General features: G+C 43.4%; 1 protein-coding gene across 3 annotated transcripts in view; it reads right to left on the reverse strand.

Moving 5' to 3' along the window:
* The window catches only part of BCL2L13 (BCL2 like 13), a 69,487-nt gene that overhangs the window by 29,645 nt on the left and 25,390 nt on the right, over nt 1-14,452 (reverse strand). For all 3 annotated transcript variants that reach the window (XM_077468853.1, XM_077468854.1, XM_077468855.1), the window contains 3 exons: nt 11,766-11,870; nt 9,942-10,098; nt 7,831-7,900 (listed from right to left, as the gene is read on the reverse strand). In XM_077468853.1, the coding sequence (XP_077324979.1) occupies nt 7,831-7,900; nt 9,942-10,098; nt 11,766-11,870 (332 nt within the window). The remainder of the gene's footprint in view (nt 1-7,830; nt 7,901-9,941; nt 10,099-11,765; nt 11,871-14,452) is intronic.

Consider the following 14,452-nt stretch of genomic DNA (forward strand, 5'->3'; position numbering starts at 1 on the left):
GCGAAACAGGGTGGATTGGGTCCTATCCCTTGATGTGTTAAAAGCCTTTGGCACAGTGAGCTGGCCCTTCCTTTGGGAAACTATGGCACGGGTGGGTATTGGTCCAAACTTTGTTCAGTGGGCCTGCTTATTATATGCAGACCTAAGAGCCAGAGTCTGCACCAACAGGGTTATCTCTGAACCATTTTCCTTGAAGAGGGGTACCAGGCAGGGGGCCCTCTCTCTCAACTCCTGTCTGCGCTGGCCATTGAGCCATTGGCCCTGGCGGTGCAACAGACGTCAGAGATAGGGGGCCTCTGATCTGGTCATCCGATTAGAGAAGATCTCTCTCTACGTGGACAATGCCCTTATATATTTGGACGGTAGAGGGAGCTCATTTAATAAATTGTGTGTTTGGTGCGGCTTCGGGACTACAGGCGGGTTGGGAAAAAATCTCAGGCCTTTCTTATAGGGCCCCCCCCCCCCTTGATTATCTACAAAAGGTCATATATCCAATTGATGTCCTCCTTTAAATACCTAGGTATTCAAATACATGCTGATATCTCTAAATACGAAGAGCTTAACGTCACTCCTATAGTCAAACAGATGATGGATAGGTTCCATACCTGGTCGCCATTGCCCCTTAACCACTTGCCTAACAGGCACTTAAACACCCCCTTCCTGCCCAAGTAATTTTTCACCTTCACTGATGTGCTCTGATGGGGCGGTACTGATAGGTTGAACTGGTGGGCATTGATGAGGTGGCACTTATGGGCACCGATTAGGTGGCACTGATGAGGACTCACCAATATGCCGCACTTATGGGCAATGATTGACAGCAGTGATGGGCATTGATTGATAGCACTGATAGGTGGCACTGATTGCCAGCACTGACTGGCATCGCTAATGGGCACAGATTGGTGGCACTTGTGGGCACTGATAGGTGACACTTTTTTCTTTATTGTGATCAGGGCACTGATGATCAGTGCCCCGATTACATTTCTACATGAGGAGACGCCGCTTATCGGTTCTCCTCTCCTCACACTCTGTCAGTGTGAGGCGAGGAGAGCCGAATACCAGCACTTCCTTGTTTACATGTGACCGGCTGTGATTGGACACACATGGTTAAAGAGCCGCGGACACGGCTCTGTACAGAGATCGGGGTCGCACCATGTCCCAGCAAAACGGCGAGGCCGCGATCGCTGCACTGTGCTGCCCCACTCCGCCGTCATTTGATGGTACGCGGGCAGCAAGCAGTTAATCGAATTGACCGCATAATCATATTTACATTTATTTTTCTACCAAAATTGATTAATTTTTTTTCGACCTGTCCCAGTCTTTTTCACTAAAAAAAGTTTTTGGGAAAAATAGACTCCACCCTTTCCACCTTTGTCTGGAATGGTCGCCAACCTCGTACAGCCAGGTCCTCCTTACAGGTGGCAAAGGCCGTGAGTGGCCTGGCTTGTCCAAACTTAAGAAATTATTTCCATGCTTCCCAACTCACCTCTCTAAAGGATGAACTCCATAGATCAAGCAGATCGGGTGGTTCCAGATTCACCCCTGTTGTGGTTAGCTTTATGGCCTGGGGGGGGGGAATCTGACACAGTCTTCTTTGGGTATCTCGCCACAGGAACCCCAACCTCCCTGAGCTCCTCAGTCAACTGGACTTGACATGGTGGAGCCGATTTGGAATTACACACCTAGCCCATATAGTTGAGGAGAATACTTTACTACCCTTTGATGTACTCAGACTTAAAATATGGCCTGGACAATAAATTATTTTTTTCAAATATCTTTTACTAAGACATGCCATCCAGGCAATTGACCATTTAGCTCACAGAATTGTCTATTGAAGACCTCCTGACGTTCCTGGAAATTGCCAAACTGGTGACCACCTTTTATGGTCGCCTCCAGCTGGTGGGAGCAGATCCTTTCCAGAACTCTCATCACAAATGGCTATTGTCTATGCCTGAGCTTTCTGAAAAGGACTGGGAAGAAGCAAGATAGGATTTCAGGAAATAATTAGCACTGCTGACCTACTGGTACAATTTAAGTTTATACACCACCTGCATTACACCCCAGCTAGGCTGGTCCAGATGGGGCTGGGACAGGATATTGCATGTGCTAGATGTGATACGATTGTTGCTGACTTTTTCCACATGTTCTGAACTTTCAACCTTCTGGAAGGATTTATTTGCTTTCTTCGACCACAAACTTAACCTACCGATACCTCATACTCCGGAAGTCGGACTTTTAGAAATTCTTAACGAACATGTTCCCTGTACACATGCCAGGACTTTGCTACGTATACTGTTATTTTATGCACAAAAAAACATCCTATTGCACTGGAAGGATTCACCCCACGCCTTCTTCCGCAGTGTTCACGGGGTCCTCCCCGAATTCAAATTGATAAACAAGAGTAGGGCATGCCCTAAGAAACTCGCCAAAAAATGGCAGCCATGGCTTGATGTCTTGGAGGATTTCTGGGGGGGGGGGGGGTTTGTCCTTTCCTCACAGCTCTCTCCCAATAGGCCCTCCACTAATGTACTCCAACAACACTTTTCGGCAAGATGCCAAAACTAATAATCAGATTGTCTTACATGAAGCATCCAATATCTGGGGGGGGGGGGTCCTGGACCTCTACTGTTACGGGGTCATATGTGTTGCTGGTTTGAGTGAGTGTAATGCCCCGTACACACGTTCCGATTATCGGACCACAAAAGTCGCTTTCGGACAGATCGTTCGATAATCTGATCGTTAGTACGCAGCTTTCGACAGCCGATCACGACAGTCCGTCCAACCAAATCCGAAGGGACAAACGGGAAAACTTTGGTCGGATGACAGCCAATCATACGACAATTGTGTAGTCAGTACAGTATGCGTCCGATAAAAGTCGTTTGACAAACACCACGCATCGGAAACACGAAAATAAACCAGAAGGACACATGGGTCACACGTATTTGACATCATTTAAAATACGTAGCTACGCACAACAAGATTTTTCCAGAATCGTACGAAAAAATCTTACACACATTTTGCACTGTTGTATTCGATCTTAGTTGTATGCAACAAAATGTGAACGATCTGTCTTACGATAATCAGAACGTGTGTACGGGGCATTAGTATGAATGTGTGAATGTTTGCTGGGGCATTTCTGTTCCTTATGGACTGTTCAAATTGATCCACTCTCCATATAATGTGATCAGGTCTGTTATGTGCACTTTACATGTCTGTAATTGCAGTCCTTTTATTGTTTTTATGTTACAAAATCAAAAAACACCTAAAAAAAATAAAAACCAAAAACAAAGATTCATGGCTAGAGATGGTATACCCAAGAACAGACGTGGAGGAAATAGGGAATGAACCCTTAGAAAGAGGTTCAATGGATACACAATTCATTATGGCCCAATGGATTGAATTCAGATTTTTAGTAAATTTTTTTCTTTATATACACACACACACACACACACACACACACACCTTTTTTTCATAAACACACACACACATCAAATCCCGATTGGTATGATTGATCCTATATGAGAGTAGCATATAAATATGCTTGTAAAGATCATTGTGCGTCTTGCTCTGAAGAAGGGCGTAATATAATATTATATATATAGAATTTATGATTTCCTACCCATTTTTCAGAAAATATGAATGATAAAACAAACATTTTTCACTCATGGTTAGTGTTTATTATCAATCAACTGTCTTTACTCCTTTTAAATCATGACAACAGAAACTAGCAAAATGACGCTGATCCAAAGTTTACATACCATAGTTCTTAATAACGTGCATTGTTCCCTTTGACATCAATGACAGCTTGAAATCTTTTGTGGTATTTGTGGATGAGGCTCTTTATCCTCTCAGATGGTAAAGCTTACCATTCCTCTTGGAAAAAAGCCTCCAGTTTCTGTAAATTCTTGGGCTGTCTTGCATAAACTGCACGTCTGAGATCTCCCCAGAGTGGCTCAATGATATTGAGGTCAGGAGACTGAGATGGTCACTCCAGAATCTTCACTTTATTCTGTTGTAGCCAATGACAGGTCGACCTGGCCTTGTGTTTTGGATCACTGTCATGTTGGAATGTCCAAGTACGTCCCATGCACAGCTTCCTGGCTGATGAATGCAAATGTTCCTCCAGTATTTTTTTACAACATACTGTATTCATCTTGCCAAAAATTTTGACCAAATTTCCTGTGCCTTTGTAGCTCACACATCCCCTAAACATCAGTGATCCACCTCCGTACCTTTCATCATAGGCCTTCACTCCACTCCAAATGTAGCCTTTATGGTTGCAGGCATCAGACTGGTCGTGTGGTTGCACACTCCAAGGTAAATTATTTTCAGCGATTGTTTACTGTATTGATATTGAGTGGTTTTGTGTGGTGACAGATGTGAGAGTTTACAAAATCTAGGTCTACTCTATATGTTGGATATGTTAAAAATTAAAGAACATATCCTATGTCACTTTTTGAGACACAAAAGTTTTACTTGTGACTGGAATCAGAGTATTTCTGTCTCTTTTCTAGACTTTATCTGGGACTGCCATACTTGGGTGTTTAATACAACCCTTGAATATTCAGTACCTCCTTTTTGCATGTTCTCCTGCAAAAGTTTCTCGTCTCCATTTATCACCAGGCATGTGCCAGACAGACTCATCTATTTGTGTTTATGCTAATTTTGTATCATGGGCAAGCCTATTAGGCTTATTTCTTCCCCTGTTTTTTCTGATTGCTAGGTTAATTATTTCGCTCCTTTCTTCTTCCTAGATAATAGGTTAGTAAAGGCTTTTGGACCAGTGGTCATCTACTTCAGTGGTAGGACGCCCTCTGTGTCTGGTCCTGGATCTGTGTCTCCTGGTGCAGAGTTGAAGAAGAGGTTTTACTACTTACAACCTTGAACCGCGTCGGGCCTTCCTGTCCTAGTTCAGCTATTAGGATGGAGTTGTGTGTCGTTTTCAGTATCGTTGTATCATACATATTCTGTTTGTTACCATTTGACCCTATATGCATCCATCTTTTTTATCAACATCATGTTTTAACTTTTTTCAATACATTTATATTTTGATACAATTATTGTTTGAAGACTCCTGCCTTTTAAAGTCCCACAAGAGGAAAAATCTCCCATTGTGTAGCCTTTATGGTTGTGGCTAAAAAGCTCAATTTTGGTCTCATCATTCCAAATAACTTTGTGCCAGAAGGTTTGAGGCTGGTCTCTGTGCTGTTTGGCGTATTGTAAGTGGGATACTTTGTGGCATTTGTGTAGAAATGGCTTTCTTCTGGCGACTCGACTGTGCAGCCCATCTTTCTTCAATGGTTTCAGAGAGTCCTGTATTTCACCTGAAGTTATTTGTGGGTTTTTCTTTGCATCCCTAACAAATTTCCTGGCAGCTGTGGCTCACATTTTAGTTGGTCTACCTGACCGTGGTTTGGTTTCAACAGAAACCCTCATTTTTCACTTATTAGATTAGCGTTTGAACACTTCTGATTGGCATTCTCATTTCCTTGTATATCTTTTCATATCCCGCTCCTGTTTTATACAGTTTAACTACCTTTTCCCGCAGATCCTTTGTCAATTCTTTTGCTTTCCCCATGAATCCAGAAACGTCAATGCAGCACTGGATGAAAGATGCAAGCATCTGTCAAGAGTCCAGAAACAAATGTAACTTTAGCCCAGGTTAACATTGAGCTGCGGGAATGAAGCCATGCGAGTTCTGAACGCGCACGATTTCACTCCCGCATGCAAGTCCCAATTTCGGCTGTAATTTCACAGACATCTGTGTGGGTTTCTGTAAAGATGTCAATGGAAATCGCACCCTGAAATCGCAAAAAGTAGTACAGAAACTACTTTTTTAAATCTGTGTCGCGCCGCAGATGCAGAGTCGCATTGATTAGGAAGGTGCCATTGCCAGCAATTGCAGATTTGACATGTCAAATCACACCAATGTGAACCAGGACTTATACACACACACACACACACAAATTACAAACAGATCACAGGTGAGGATGGTTACCTTTAACAGCCATTCAAACCCCTGTGTGTCATAACTATGCATGTTATCAGGCCAAAATCACCAGGGTATGTAAACTTTTGACCAGGATCATTTGGATAGTTTCTATTGCCATTATGACTTAAAAAGAGTAAACACAGTTGATTAATAAATGGCTACATACACACCCCCATCTCTCTCTAGATCTATATCTATACACACAAACACACACACACACACACTATATAAACTTTTTTCGATGTGACATTTTCTTGCCTTTCCATACTTACATTTCTCACATATATTTTTATTGGCTCTCTGCATATCCTGTGACTGCATGTAGCATACTAGCCTTGCAGAGCAACTGCAAAGCTAAAACTATTTGCAGGATAAGTCACTTCGAAAACATTTAAATAAATTTTTAGCAGATGGAAAAAGCTGCACTAAGATAGAAACAGGAATGTACAATCACTGTACAGAAGGTGGAAAGAAAATGTATTTGTTTAACCACTTCGCGCCCAGGCCAATTCTGACATTTCTCTCCTACATGTAAAATTCTTATTTTTTTTGCTAGAAAATTACATAGAAAAAAAAAAAAAAAAAAACAGTAAAGTTAGCCCAATTTTTTGCATAATGTGAAAGAGGAGGATACACCGAGTAAATAGATACCCAACATGTCACGCTTCAAAATTGCCCGCACTCGTGGAATGGTGCCAAACTTTGGCATTTAAAAATGCCCAAAGGCGACGTTTTAACTTCTTTTACTGGTTACAGAGGAGGTCTAGAGCTAGCATTATTGCTCTCGCTCTAACATTCGCGGCGATACCTCACATGTGTGGTTTGAACATCGTTTTCATATGTGGGCGGGACTTGCGTATGCTTTCACTTCTGTGTAGGAGCTCATGGGGACAGGGGCACTTTACATTTTTTTTTTATTGTTAATTTTATTTTAATTTTTTTAGTTTGACACTTAAAAAAATAAAAAAAATTAAAAAAAGAATTGATGACTTTTATTCCTATTACAAGGAATGTAAACATCCCTTGTAATAGGAATATGGCATGATCGGACATATTTACAGTGAGATATGGGGTCAATAAGACCCCATATCTCAACTCTAGGCTGGGAAGAATAAAATAAATAAAAAAAAGATCCTGGCTTCCTAGCCAGATCGGCGCCGTCAATTTGAATACAGAGGCCGGGTGTGACGTTATAACATTGCTCCCGGCCTCCAAACGATCATAGAGACTCCGGGGACGATCTGGTCCGCTGGAAATCTCTATGGTAACTTGCGGGGGCCGGTGGATCCTGTGACCGACTCACCGATGGAAGCGGTGAGTCGGTACAAGCACCGGAGGGAGTACTGCGCAGTGTTATTGTATGTATATAACAACTGTCAAATTGACAGCCAGGAGTAGCTGTGTAAATACAGCAGCTGTAACAGCTGCTATGAAAAATAAAACAAGTTTCGCAAAACAATGTCACCAAAAGAAACATATGCATTTAAGATTTTTTATCTTAGATAATGAAATGGCACATAGCAGAAATGTAAAAGCTGCATTGATGTTTAGTGGGTATACAGGTGTGAAAGCCGGATATGCCTAAGACATGAATCAGAACAGATGTTTAAAGATTATTGATATTCGTCAGGGCCAGTCCCCTGCCTAAAGCTTGGGTGGATTACTACAGCAGAGATTGGGCACCCCAGACAGCCTCCCGCACCCTAGGGCAGGCGAACTGAATATGTTTCCATCAGAAGGGCAGATAATTTACAAGACAAACGAGTGAAAATCAGTCTTTTATTGCCACGTTAACCACATAATTCTCTCAGCGGACACCCAACTGCATGCCGGTATCTTACCTTGTTCCATCCAGTGGCGTGCAGAGCTGCGGCTTCTGCCTCCTTCTTTAACAGGTCAGAAGTCAAGTTCCTGCAGGGATGAAGAAAAGAGATCACCAATCTGATCTTGTACATTCTCTGGTTGTACATTCAATTTATTTTTTTCTGAAAGTTTTAGTGGGCTGGCAAATAATGAAATCTGAAAAAAAAAATCAATCCAAAAGCAATGGAGGTGCCTTTAAAAACTTCATACTCCCTGCCCGACCTGACTTTTTCCCCAGGTCATTTAAAGCTTAAAATTTGGGCCCCTAATTCCAATTGCCTAACTCCAAACTGTTTCTTTTTATAGTGTGAATAGAATGGTGATGAGTAAAAAACTCTCTTGGGTTCTAAAATCATTTGGTGACCCCATTTGGAGGTCAAATTACTTCCTGTCCCTGTAACACCTATACAAAAAAATTGGCGGTTTCAGTTGTCACTGGGACACAATGACAATTAAACGCAACAAAAAGGATTGTAAAGCAGCTTGTAAATCCCTAGAAGTGAGGTCTACACTCTTTTTCCAGGCCAGGGACATTTTAACCACCTCAATACAGGGCCACTTACACCCCTTTCCTGCCCAAGCCAATTTGGAGCTTTCAGTGCTATCGCCGTTTAAATGACAATTGCGTGGTCATACGCTACGCTGCACCCAAACAGAATTTTTATCATTTTGTTCCCACAAATAGAGCTTTCTTTTGGTGGCATTTGATCACCTCTGGGGTTTTTATTTTTTGCTAAATAAAAATAAAAAGACCTAAAATTTTGAAAAAAAATGTTTTTTTCTTTTGTTTCCGTTATAATATTTTGTAAATAAGTACGTTTTCTCCTTAACTGATGGGCAGTGATAAGGCAGCACCGATGAGGTGGCATCAATGAGGTGGCACTGAGGATTGTCACTGATAGGTGGTACTGATGGGTGGCACTGATATGCAGCACTGCTGAGCACTCATGGGTAGCACTGAAAGGTGACACGGAAAGGCTGCACTGATGGGTACTTATGGGTGGCACTGCTGGGCACTGATAGATGGCATTGATAGGCATCACTGATTGCACTTGCAAGCATTTGGGATGGGCACTGATTAGCAGCTGTCAGGGCACCGATAGGCAGCTCATCTGCCTGGTGGTCTAGGGTGGCATACCTGGTGGTCCAGGGTGGTGCCAATCCCTGGGGGACCTGGCGGCATCCTGTTGGTCTTGGGCGGGCATCCGAGGAGGGGGCTGAGCTGATAAACAATCATCACAGACCGCCCTGTCAGGAAAGCAGCCGGTCAACTCTCCTCTACTCGTTTCTGTCAGATGCGAGCGAGGAAAAGCCGATCAGCGGCTCTTCCTGTTTACATCACGATCAGCCGTGATTGGGCTGATGACGTGGTAAAGAGAGCCTCCGTCAAAGGCTCTTTACCGAGATCAGTCTGACTGATACAGCACACCACCGATCTCCGCAAAGTGCGCCCCCAGGGACGCGCGAGAGCGGTCGTTCTGAGAGGACGTCATATGACGCCAGCCAAGAACAAGAGATGCTCCGCCTGACCATCATTTGACGGCCGGCGGGCGTGAGGTGGTTAAGTACAGGAGATAACTGTTGATCATGCCAGAAATCCAATGTACTTGTCAATTCTTCTAACCCTTCTGTAAGCTATTAGCCTTTTTTATTCTGGACAGGCAAAATTCTTTTTGGATCTACTGGTTGTTTGGGGCATAGAACGAGCCCCTGCTTGGCAACAGGCACCTGGTCCAGCCAAGCGGTAACTCAATATGATGGGGCTAGGAGGGGCAAATACATATAATCACTTAAGAAGTCTAGCCCAGCTGACAGCCATGACTCTCTTGACAGATACAATACAGCGATGGAAGTGTGTTACTGGCAGGATCACCAGGCAAAAATAAGGAAATGTAAGATAATCGCAAGATAATCCAGCAGGCTGGTTGTATCAAAGTTGATCAACTTGGTACACTCAGCCTGCCCATTAATGGTTCGAATAGATCCAGGCCTTAGATCCAAAGAAAAACACTAAAATTACCATTTAAGCAAAACTACTATTTATTTTTATTCTTAGATTCAAAGATGCAAGTAGTGTAGCAATATTCACCCGCTTAGGAGGTTCTGGTAGGCTTGGTCCAATTGCTCCGGGATCTCAAGACACAGCCTTTCCGCTAGCTGTGCTAGACAGTCTTCAATGGCGCTCTCAGGGCTAGCAGGACTGAACACCGGGGAAGTGTGCATGTCAAAGCCAGTGCTGGGGAAGGCTGGAAAAAAGTACAAAAATGTTAGGGGCAAATCCTTTACCTTACAAAAAACATACAATTTTGATACTGCTCTGGAGATTACCCCAATGGTCTCTACTGGATTTGGTAAAGGGTAAAGCTCCAACCACTGCCTCCAGGACTTCACCCATGACTTTTCCATGCAAGGCAGGCCACAAGTCTGATTTGGAAGAAACTAGACCCTCCACCATCTTTCTACAGGAAAGGACTGGTCAACTCCTCAAGCCCCTTATGAGAATTGACCTTGCCCGACTTAATTCCACAAAGTCGAGCAGAGAGCAGCTATCAGTCATGCTGAAGACCGAGAGCTGAGCGATCAGCTGTGTTTGAAAAATCAGTTCTCAGTCTAAAGGCCCGTACACACGGTCTGACTTTTTGACAACAAACATGCAAATTAGCTGTTTTGGAGCAACATCCGACTGTGTGTACGCTCCATCGGACAAACTTTTTCTGTTTTCATCGGACTTTTGTTGGCTGTGCGAACGGACAAACTTTCTGACAACAAAAGTCTGATGGAGCAAAGTCCGACCGTGTGTACGCAAAAGCATCGGACTTTTGTACAAGGTACAAACACGCATGCTCAGAACCTATGCAAACGATCAGACTACAATACAGAAGTTGACCAAAGGTGGCGCTGGAGTCATTGAACGTCCTCTTTTGAAGTGGCGTCCGTACGTTGTGACGTCACCACGTTCGTGTTTGTTGTCAAAAAGTCCGACCGTGTGTATGCAATACAAACTTGTGGACAACACATTTTGTACAAAAGTCCACGGAAAAGTTTGTACAAGTCCGACCGTGTGTATGGGGCTTTAGAAGTGGTGGTGAAGAGCTGCAGTTGGGATCAGTGCTGCAGCCATCTAGGCAAATATGGCGGTTTGTTTTTTTTATATTAATTTACTTTTATTATTGTTAAAGAACATGTAAACCCAACATTTCATATTCCCAATATGTGCCTGCTGTACCATGTACTTGTATGAAAAAGCAGCCTGTTCTCTTTGTATTGCTTCCTTTGTAAAATCTCTGGTCTCCCTGCCAGTCCCTCTGCTTTTCTATGAAAAAATTAACCACACTAGGCATGAGAGTACAGCATGGTAAGTTTTCTGTAAATGCTGGGAACTTGGCCTGCTCTCCTCCAATGATTAGACTTGTGCTGGGAAGACCAGTGTGCTGCTGTTATTCCTCCCCTAGCAGTCTGAGCTCCTTATACAGTTGAGAAAAGAGGGAATGTAATCACTTATGAAAAAGGGAGAAAAGGGAATTCATATATTTTTTTTTTTTATTTCTACACCTAAATGTTTTGCTTTTCATTTCAATTTTAAACTGAATGGTTGTTTTACAAAGGGAGAGTTTGCATATTTGAAGAAAGAAAATTGGCAAAATAATGAAATGCTCTTGATAGACATATGGTCTGAATATTTTTTTTTTTTTTAGATGGTGCATGTCCCCTAGCTGTCATTTCATTTTTTGGTTACACTACCTACTGAGTCCCAGACCTGAACATGTTCAGAGGACAGCCTCAACAGACAGAAAACTAGCAGATTGTAGGCACTGCATCACAATTATTACAGGCTAACACTCAAACTGAGCTTCGGGAAAACTGCTAAATACACTCATAATCAATATATCCCCTCACCCCCAAGAAAACAAACCTGCAGATATCTCCTCCTCCAATCTTTTCAGCTCCTCCTCTATCTCCGTCTTAACTTTGTCCAGATCATCTCTGGCAGATAGTGGGGGTGCATGCTGCTGGGTGTCTGCAATGGAGACCAAGGCAATAAGTCAAGACAGGGGAGTTTTCAGTAAAAATACTGAAAATATAGGATAAAAAACAGCAGTTAAAGTGATTGCAATGTATTTTTTTTTTTCGTTTTAAATAAAATGTTATACTTGCCTGTTCTGTTGCAGTGGATTTGCACATAGCAGCCTGGATCTTCCTCTTCTCAGGTGCCTCATTGATGCTCCTGCCCCCTTTCTCCTGTTGAGTGCCCCCACAACAAGCAGATTGCTATGGGGGCGACTGAGCCAAGCCGCAGCTCTTTGTGTCCAATCAGACACGGAGCTGCCTTTCGGCCCCACCTCTCTCTCTCTTGATTTGCTGACTGACAGCCAAGGGAGCCAATGGCGTCGCTGCTGTGTCTCAGCCAATTTGGAGGGAGAGTCTTGGATGGCCTAGTGCACGGGTAGGGAACGTCGGCTCTCCAGCTGTTTTGAAACTACAAGTCCCATGAGACATTGCAAGACCCCAACAATCACAGGCATGACTCCCAGAGGCAGAGGCATGATGGGATTTGTAGTTTCAAAACAGCCAAGGCTCCCTACCCCTGGCCTAGGGACTCGTGAACATTGCTGTACAGAGATGGGCTTAAGGTAAGTGTTAGGGGGGCTGTTGCACACAGAAGGCTTTTTATCTTAATGCATAGAATGAATAAAAAAACTTTCTGCCTTTACAACTCCTTTAACCAGAATTAACTATGAGTAGAACTAGTCAATCCAATCTAAAAGCAGTAAGCCTTTTAGGGTTATCCTGTGCAATTCCTATGCCATTAGGATTTTTTTCTTTTAACCTATTAACCTTTTAGCCAGTTCAATCTTGCTGAAGGACTAATTATCTAAGATTCTACCAGATTGTTTAAGGCCCCTTTCGCACTTGGGAGGTGCGGGCGTCAGCGGTAAAGCGGTGCTATTTTTAGCGCCACTTTTTTTAGCGCCACTTTACCGTTGTTCTAGAGGAGCTATTTGGCCGCTAGCAGAGTGGTTTTAACCCCTGCTGGTGGCCGAAAGAGTTAAAAAGAGTTAAAATCGCCCTCAAAGCGCCGGTGATTTCGATGGGTAGGAGCAGTTTAGGAGCGGTGTATTCTAGCAGGACTTTTTTTTACTGTCCTGCTAGTGCACCGCTCCAGTGTGAAAGGAGATGCTTTCTTCAGGCGCTAGACAGGTGCTATTTTCAATGCTGTAGCGCTTGAAAAACACCTCAGTGTGAAAGGGATGTTAAACGACTCATACCAACCCAACAGTAACTGACAGCTGAAGCTGTACTCCATCCTTCCCTTAAGTCTTCCATAGTCGTACATGCTCCTTTCCTGTACTGAAGCCACTTAAGCCTAGTACACATGGGCCGAAGGTTGGGTGGCATCAGCCGGTTCAATAGAAACCAGCCGACATTCAGCACATGTGTACTGCTTCCGGGCCAACAAAAGCCACCTGTTCGGCCGTCTTTTTCGGTCATGCCTCTCCGACAGATCTGCCAAACAGCTCCCATTTAGCGCTCTCAGCCAATGGCGTGTTCTGGCAGGGGTGCTGTCCCCCTATCAGAACACAATAGCACAGCAGGGGTGATTGGTATATGCACATCGGATGTTAGTACAGCAGCTCTGACCTGAGCTGTGAACCAAAAAAAATAATAATAAATAAATAAAAAGAAGGAGGAGCTCACAGCATGTACTGATTGGATTTGAGTTCTTTCAATAACCGAGGCTCAGCTTAACAAGTGGGCATCATCTAGGGTGATCTGCATGCAAATGCAGGCTGCTTATAAATATCTATTCTTCCAGACATGGATACCCACCCATCAAGACATTTGGATATCTGCATCTCCGAAGAGCCAGCCCACTGCTTGCATCCCGAGAGAAGCACTGAAGCAGAGTGCTATATTTTGAGGAAGCTGTGTACAGCGTCCTTCCAGCCCCTTCCACCAGCCATGAATGCATTCCACTGAGAAGCACAAAAACACCGCAATGATTTCACCATGTGAAAGTGAGTACCCATGCAGAATCCAGTGCCCAAAGGAGCATTACAGACCATCCCCACAGTGCACAGTCCAGATAAGCTTATACCAAGGTTGCACTGATACAGATGCACTGCTTCTATTTTTGTATTTGATGACAATGAAGAGTTGATTAAAGAATACAAAGAGAAAATACTAAACTAAGCTAAGTGTGATTTCTCTATCAGGGTTGAGGGGACAACTAAGTGGGCATGTCCTCAAAGTGGGCTTGCTAGTATCCCATCGTCTGAAGGAACCAGCCTACAACCATACTCAATGTTTGTGTCCTATATTGAATGATTAAGATTAGATGAAACCTGTTTTGTACCCATCCTGACAAAGATACAGCAAGCACAGAACAGCTGTTGGCTCCTCGCACCTCTCATAACACTCTGGAATTTCTCTCTACTGCATTGTACTTTTTGGTGTTTAGTAAACCCAAACCCGATACCCAAAGAACCAAACATCAGCCATGTTCCATTCCCTAGCAGATCTAAAATAAGAGAATGATACTCTCAGAAGACTGGGCAGGTCTTGTGCTCAGTTCCAGCTTTTCATGAGAGCTTGATTTTA

This window comes from Lithobates pipiens, unplaced genomic scaffold (assembly GCF_037356315.1).
Source record: "Lithobates pipiens isolate NorthernLeopardFrog02 unplaced genomic scaffold, aLitPip1_a1.2 Scaffold_8, whole genome shotgun sequence".
Taxonomy (NCBI): Eukaryota; Metazoa; Chordata; class Amphibia; order Anura; family Ranidae; genus Lithobates; species Lithobates pipiens.